The 8,215-nt window shown below is 45.4% G+C and overlaps 1 protein-coding gene across 1 annotated transcript; it reads right to left on the minus strand.

Moving 5' to 3' along the window:
- Nucleotides 1–2,229: 2,229 nt before the first annotated feature.
- waif2 (Wnt-activated inhibitory factor 2) lies at nt 2,230–3,303 on the minus strand. The gene has a single exon (XM_041953030.1). It carries the CDS (start codon nt 3,301–3,303, stop codon nt 2,230–2,232), a length of 1,074 nt encoding a protein of 357 aa, XP_041808964.1.
- Between the last annotated feature and the right edge of the window lie 4,912 nt (nt 3,304–8,215).

Consider the following 8,215-nt stretch of genomic DNA (forward strand, 5'->3'; position numbering starts at 1 on the left):
TATTTCTCACACACTGTCATGTCTAATTTATATCATTTTCATCGCAAAGTTTTGTCTTTCAGTCCCATCCTTTTCTGACTTTTCCTACCGCATACTCCCCTCCCACACACACACGTGGGTGTTTCAGTTGTTAGCTCTGTTCCTTTATTGATGGATGACTTGGCTGTGCATCTCTCAAAGCTCTTAATACAACACCCTGGAAAAGAGTTTCTCAGAAGTGTGAATAGATTTGAAGTGTACGATGTCGGATTGAGTCAGCATACTTTTATTCTTGAACATTGCTTTCCCTGTGAATCAATGCATCTTCTCAGCCCTCATATACAACATGACAGTGTATGGTGTGCTGTCATGTCACCTGACATAACAAGTGACATGTCTCTCATTTTGATGTCGCTGTTATGTAAAGGCAGCTCCTACGCTGCTGACATAGTGAAGTACTCTCAGCGCTAGCAAAAAGCCATGAATGCATTGTCTTACTGTCTAAGTTTTCATCTGTAATTCGTTTTGAAGTGTTAGACGCTGTCTGTTTCAACAGTATTCATCTATGCATTTGATCTGTGCAGCTGAGAGCATCCGGTGCTAATCATCAACACCCTCTTTGTCACACAACTGCACTTCAAGTCTACTGTAGATGATTAATTTCCTGCCTCGCTGTCTTAAATCTGATGCGTTTTTATTAAGATTTACAGGCGAGTGAAATCTCACTGATCGCAGATAGTTTTGTCGACCACTTGTTTTCACGTGCAAACACATTAATTACATTAGGAGAGATGCAAACTGTTCCTTGTTAATGAAACAAATTGAACAAATGTGTCTTTCATCTGTTCTTCGCGCAGCATTGTTACACACATGGCTTAGATTAACATGCTCACACAGACATTCCCCCTCTCCTGCTTTTCTCCCCAGCTTTTCATGATTGACCTTGGTTTCCAAAATCCCTGTGATCGTAACTTTAGTTAAGAGGGTTGATGAGCTCCGGGCTATAGAGAGATACTGACTCCACAGGTCGATCATCATTCACCATGGTTTATTAGTCACAGTGCTGATGAGATTAAGACTGCCTTTCTGTTATATATCTCTCTGTGCAGACCTCTGCCAGCATTGCACACTTTGGTGCTTTAAAAAAGAAGTGGATGAGATGGTCGAGACCTTTTCTGCTGAGCCCAGAGGTGACGATGTGACACATTACAGTAGTTACAGATGCACTCACACCTGCTTCTAGCATATTAACTTTTTTTAAAAACAAAATACAACATTTCATCTGCTTAATGTCCGGCAAAGTGCTGCGTGAAGGCAACATTTCCTGACAGTGATGGTAAAATGTACTGACGTAAAGAACACTGCTAACTCACCATTTGTGTTTGACCTTTTTTTTATTAATGTTTTGGTTGGTTTTCTATGCCTAAAACAATCACATGCATGGTTAGATTCTGTCTCTTCCCCTTCTTCCCCTTTACTGATAAACCGCCCTGCTGTTCAAATGATGCACGTGTGCTATTTTCGGAGATCAAAGGCTGCTCATAAAGACGAGGTTGGTGACTTATGCCATGTGGCTGATGATGAAACCTGACAGTTCACTCTAGCATGGCCTGCTTGCACAAACATCCCTGCCTCATCTTTTCAGCCTTAGTGTCCTTCTCTACCACTTTTCTCTCTCGCTCGCTCTCATTGCATTATGCGCTCTCCCCGTCAGCAGATTGGAAACAGAAATACATTGTTTTCCCTGCAGGGTTTCCTGGATGCAGACTATTAGTTTGCAGCAGTTTGCAAGGGCTGCAGTTTTCAGTAATCACACCGATTCACCATTTCATTCCACCTTTGCAAATCAGAAATCCTGTATACCTTTACTGTATATTTGTCACTTGGTTAATAAGATAAATAATGCTAAGTCTGACAAGCTGCTGTAGACTGTGTAAGTTGACATGATGCATGAAAAGCATTCCTGTCTTGAGGAGATACCACGTATTTGTACAATATGTACAATAATAGTCTCTTATAGTCATTTGAGTGTCTTTGGCTCTGTGCATATTCCAGTGTGAGAGGGATAATTGCAGTTAATTGGCCAGCTGCTGAAAATGATGAAACTGGTGTTTAAATCGATTGTGACAGGACTCTGCCAGGAAATCCTCCCAGTCTTTTCGATTAAGTACATCTCCGGCTCGCCATCCTTCCCTGAAGCACTGCCTCCCCTGCCCCCTCTCTACAGAGGTGGTCTGATGTGTCAGCAGGTCAAACAGCCACGTTGGCCAGTCTTGGGTCTGAGTCCTGCTCGTAACGGTAATGGTAGACCTCCATCTGGTCTCTACACGCCTCTCTGATGTTGTTGAGCCACCGTTTGATGCCTCCCCGGTTCAGATACAGCACCATGAGAAACACCACGCCTATCAGAGCCAACACTATACCGAGGAACACGTACGAAACCGCCTCAAGGTTCTCGTTCATACAATCCACGTCCTCCCCCCGAAGCTTCTCCACGGGGAGCCCCCTCTTGGCCTCCGGCTCGCTGCACAGGAGGTGTCTTGCATCCGGGCACTGGGATGAGTTCTTCAACCAGTAGTAAAACGCCTCCAACTCACAGTTGCACCGAAACGGGTTTAAAGACAAGTAGACGCGTATGCGCCGCTGCTGGTACAAACTGGTTACGTTCTCCCGCCCAATGCTCTCTATTGAGTTATTTATCAGCACCAACGCGTGCAGGTTATACATGTCTAACCTCATCAGGGGTATAGACATCAGCCTGTTTCCCGCCAACTCCAGTCTGTGGAGGTTGCGCAAACTTTGTGTGCTGAGCGCATCCGAGAGCTGCGCGGTGGCCGGAGGCGACAGAGAGTGGTTCAGGTAAAGAGAGCGCAGCTCCAGTAACCCGTGGAACGCCCGGGCGGAGATAGACTCCAGCTGGTTGTGGCTCAGATCCAGCAAATGCAATCGGGGGAGTCCCAGGAAGGCGTAGGGTTCAATAGCCTGTATTCCGTTGTAGGACAGCGAAAGTGTGACAATGTCCGACTCCGTGCCGTTGATCATGAACGCACCGCGCTGTAAAGTTGAGATGTTTCTCCCCTTGAGTATCAGGGTGGACGTCCAGGCCGGGATGTCTCCCGGTACCTCAGCGTCCTCCCCGTCGCGGCAGGTCACCGTCCCGGAGTCTCTGGCACAGATGCAGGACGACGGGCAGGCGTCATCCGTCCTGACAGGCGAAAACAACAAACACACCACCGCTGCGTAACACAGACACCACTGATTCCAAAGAGAAAAAAGACACTTTGAGTGGTCGGCACTGTGAAATATCCACATCTTCTCCCTCATCTTAGTCTCAAAGCAGCTCGCCTGGATGCCGATGCGTCTCGCAAAGATTTGTCCGACTACAATCCTCTCAGGCATGTAAAGTCGAATCGGTCCGCCACCGGTTACTTTGAACCATCAGGACAGGAGAAAGGCGCTTTCCACGGTCATGTCGGCGCGTTGCGTCCCCGTCTGGAGAAAAGATGACTTTTCCAGGAGATATTTACGCATCGGACGGTGTGGAAAGCTGCTGATCCGCGCTCCCTTGGTGGTATTTTTGACGCCTGTCACTAAGAGAGAGAGAGAGAGAGAGAGTGAGAGAGAGACAGAGAGTGAGAGAGAGACAGAGAGAGAGAGAGAGAGAGATATGCAATACACCAGTACAAGGACTCCCAAGCCATCCTAATTTATACTTTTTTTTTTATATACTAGAAGTAGGATCAGCAGAGGAGGCCATGTAATACTGAAGCAGTGATTCTATGAATGTTATTGAGAGTAAAATAATTTTAATGTTCACATGTTGCCTGAAGACAGACTCTCTTGAGTTCCTGCCTCCTCAAACCCAATTCTCCCAGTCTGAACGACAAAATGAGCCCATTTATCATGTCCAGATGGTTGTAGGATAATTTACACTCCGAGAGAGTTGGCGGTTTCCTCCCCACACCACGTTTCCATTATTACGGCCTTAATTTATGGCGTCTTGTGCTTGTTGCAGATCAGTCGCTGTAATTATGTGCGGGCATTGGAGCCTGTTTAATGGGGCTCTGGTCGAGAAAACTCTCTTTTGGGGAGTTGGTCACGCTCTCCACGTCTACAGTATGGAGTTGGCAAACAAATCAATAAGCTTGAATACATAAGCCGCTTTCAATGCAGATTTGCATGGGGTGTGTGGCGCTGGACTGACATGGGACTGATCCCGCATTACTTGCCAGAGATGAAACAGGAGAGTTTCACATTCAGGCCTGGAAATAATGAGAGTGAAGTGAATTGTACTCTAATTAAGAAATATGGTGGCTTGAAGGCGGCACGGTACAGAGCATCTTTTATCTTAAGTGGAAAGCGCTGACAACATTTTCACCAGTCCCCCCAGCAACCAGGATAATTCTGTGCTGAACAAGGTGCTTAGTGAAGGACACATAAATAAGTTAGAAGTGCAGAAGGTATCAGTTTAATAAAGTATGTCAGTGGTCAGCAAGAAAGAGAGAAAGAGAGTGTTCATAGGAAGAGAGAGAGAATTTGAGGTCCAGCCCTGTGGACAGCACAGAGCGCTTCAGTGCTGCACCTTCAAGGAACTTGTGTCAAATGGAGGCAAAAACAGAAGCAGCTTCCAAGTGGAAAGATGAAAGGCAGGAATGAAGAAAAGAGGAATAAGCTTTAGTTGTTTTTTTACCAACAGCAAATACCACATGAGCTGAGGAAGGAAAAGAAATAACGAAGGAGACAGGAGAGAAGTCAGGGAAGACGAGAGGTTCAGCACCACGGATAGCTCCAAATGGCAGAACAGACACTGGATACAGAAATAACTTTCAGGATGACAACCCAACAAGCCAAGTTCAAACCAAACCATTTGGGGTTTACTTAATTGGAGCAGATGCAGAGTAACAGGAAGCTGTCATTGAACATCCGTACTGACTCCTAATCACGCTCACAGAGAGCACCACTCTTCTTCTTTTTCACTCTGTCTCTCTGCATGTGTGTGTGTGTGTGTGTGTTTGCTGAGCGAGTGAGAGCACACACCAAGACAATGAGCATCAGACCATGTGTGCGTTTCCTGTCCTGATAAGCAAAAGGTGCACCTGCAGTCTGCTTTGTATTTAAGTGCCGGCTTTTTCTTTTTCTCTGGACTGCACAGAAAAGGAACATGTCTGATGCAGAATGGTAATTGACTTTTTTTTTCTGCTAAAAACATATTCAAAATATTTTTGAACATCATCTGCATTGATTATTTGCTTATAATTCATTATTTCAATGATTTTGACCCTTAATGCTATATATCCAGCCTATATATGCTGGCCTCAGGGGGCCAGCTGTTTATACGCAGGTATACCGCGTAGCTAAAAGTGTTAGCTACAAACATTGCACCCATTTGTCCTTGTTAAAAAGCTCTCTCAAAACTCCATTAAAGCCGCAGCAGCACAGGTTAGGTTGGGGAATGATGGTGGACAATAAACTCTTCAGGTCTCAATTCATAACGAAGGTGTGGTATAAGGCGGAGGTCTGGCATGTTCTTCTCCACCAAACTGTGAAAACCATTTTATTCTTGGACCCGAGTGTGTGCGTTTTCATGTTGAAACATGAAAGGACCTTTCCCCAAGCTGGCGCCACAAAGTTGGAGACATACTGTTAGTATATGCTGTGACATTGAAATGGAACAGATGCCAGACTTACAGCAAGCGAGCAAATAAGTGTATTTCCCAAAAGGACAATAGGAACCATGGAGGACATTTAGACCTGTAGTGTTTGTTCGTATTTGATAGGGGCCGTGGCACTGGGGAGTCTTGTGCTTATTGCACTTTGCTGTGATGCCCAAGAGCACTAAATCTGGAGCGTATGGACAGAAATGGCTTTGGTGGGGATGTAAATATAGACACTGGGAGACGGTGAGAATAAGAAACCGAGACAGAGAGACAACAAGGCAGGAAGAGATAGAGAATGATGGAGAATGGCCTCACCGCTGGTGCTCCCGATAAGCACGAAGGGCCGTATTAACGTCGGGTTGTTTTGCCTATTAAGGCATATGGGATAGTATTTCTTCCTCCAAACAAACAAGGACATCTGCTCGGCCCTCTTCTCCTCTCAGGAGCCCTTCGCCTGCTCCACAGGTGTCCGCTCTATCTGCCGGTGCAGAGAGCAGATTTAGTGGTGGCTGCTATTCACAGGCCGTTGCTGGGATATTGTTATGGTGCCCTCCTCGTGGCCTTCAACTTGACACTGAACCTCGTAATTGATTTCCTCAAGGCTGCCCATCCCTATCTCCTGACTACAGTTTGTGTGTGTGTGTGCAAACTTGTGGGTGACCAGTTGGCAGTAACCTTGGCAGGCGAGTTTTCCTCCTATCCTCAGGTGTGTCGTTATGTCTGACAGCTCTGGTGCACATGCTAAATGAGCAGCTGCATACTGTTTTTGCTTGTGTATGTACGCACAATGACATTTTATGTGTGCTTGTGTGTAGAATTTATATTTCTGCTGCAAATTGCTCCTGCAGCCTGCTCTCACATTGCGATTCCCTCCTTCATCTTTGCCGCATCATTCGTCATTCATTAACCTTGTTTTAACGGCCAACCTGATCTGTCCTTCGTCCTCCCTCCAGCTGGTACATGACTGACACATGCTGGACTTGCTCATAATTGAATACAATCCAGTATGACCCAAGGACACAGGCATGCATATGGCATATAACAGTCAAGGCCTGAAGGTATCACAATGCAGAAAATAGTTGGTACAGTAGATGTAGACCTCCCAGTATGACTCAGTACAGCGTGTATCAGTTCATCAGAGACATTTTCTGCTCCTTGAGGATCTCTCTGGCACAATATCAGACACAAGATGCAACATCAGAAAATACTGTAGCCTAAAGATTATGTGATACCTTTATTGACAGAACTGACATTTACATATGTTGAGCCTTGCCAAAGGGTGTTTTTGGCCAGTTCTCTCAGCGGTAGCTGTTGAAACGAGCATTGCTGTTTATGGATAAATCGGGATGGACTGTGCTTATAATGCTTATGATTTGCAGCTTTGGTTGTGAAACTGCCAAAGAGATGTTATTCAAATAATGATAGAGGTGCTGTTCCATTACTTTGCATTATAATGCGAGGCGTAAAACAATTCTGCCCTTCCGTTTCTCCTCTCCAACGTCTCCCACATTCGTGCTGCACTCAGAAACCCATTCTGAAATCATGACCTTTAACTAACAGATCGCTCTCTTTAACAGCCACGTCAAACTGCTTTCCCCTTCACCCAGTGTGCAGTATGCCACCTTCAATGGATTCTGCCCCTCTTCTTACCTTTGACGGATTAGCAATGTTCGTTTAAGTTTTGCATGAAAAGGACTTAAAGCTTGAGGACTAACTTTAATAAAAGTGAAAATTTCTTTCCTTCTTTCCAGAGGCATAACTCTGCTAGCCATGAAAGTGACTCTAGGAGCTTTTGTATGTGCAGGATCATTACTGGCTGGAGGCACACACACACATACACACACACACTTATCCCGCTGCTGTCCATTAGATGGGTCCCAGGGGACATACTGTGGTACACCAGGGTGCTCATGGGTAACAGTAGTTTCATCAAAAATCTTCTTTAATCTTTCTCCTTGCACTGTGTGTATGTGCGTGTGTGTGTTTGATACTGTCCATCACTTAAAAAAGCAACCGCGGGTGAGAAGTTGAAGGACTCTGTAGCGACTGTGAATAATGTGGTTTACACACATACACACAGACACACAGAGTCATGTTTCCAGCACTTTTGGGGACATTACACAGACTTACATTCATTTCTTAGAGACTTACCATAACCATAACTACTCCATGCCTGACCTTAACTCTAACCTTAACCGAAACCTAACCTCACCTTAACCTTAACCCAAGTCTTCACCCTAAAGCTAAATCATTTACATTATGATGACTTGATGTTTTGTCCCCATAATAAAGGCAAGCCCCCACAATATGACTGTGCAAACACATTTATGTCCCCACGCGAGTCATTCAGGTCCAAACACACACAGGGTCTGAGTATCTATCTGACAAACAACATAAAACTCTTCAGAGAGGAGTGTGGGTGTGCTCTGCTCGTAGGCAGGTGGAGATCAGGGTTCATCTATCTCCCCTCCAGACAAACGACTGCAAAATACCTCAGAGTTGAAAAGAGCAGTAACGATAGTAGCGCATCACCGACCTCGCTATCTCTCTCTCCCTCCCATCCCAAATGCAGCTGTGCC

The sequence above is a fragment of the Chelmon rostratus genome, chromosome 14, assembly GCF_017976325.1.
Source record: "Chelmon rostratus isolate fCheRos1 chromosome 14, fCheRos1.pri, whole genome shotgun sequence".
Taxonomy (NCBI): Eukaryota; Metazoa; Chordata; class Actinopteri; order Chaetodontiformes; family Chaetodontidae; genus Chelmon; species Chelmon rostratus.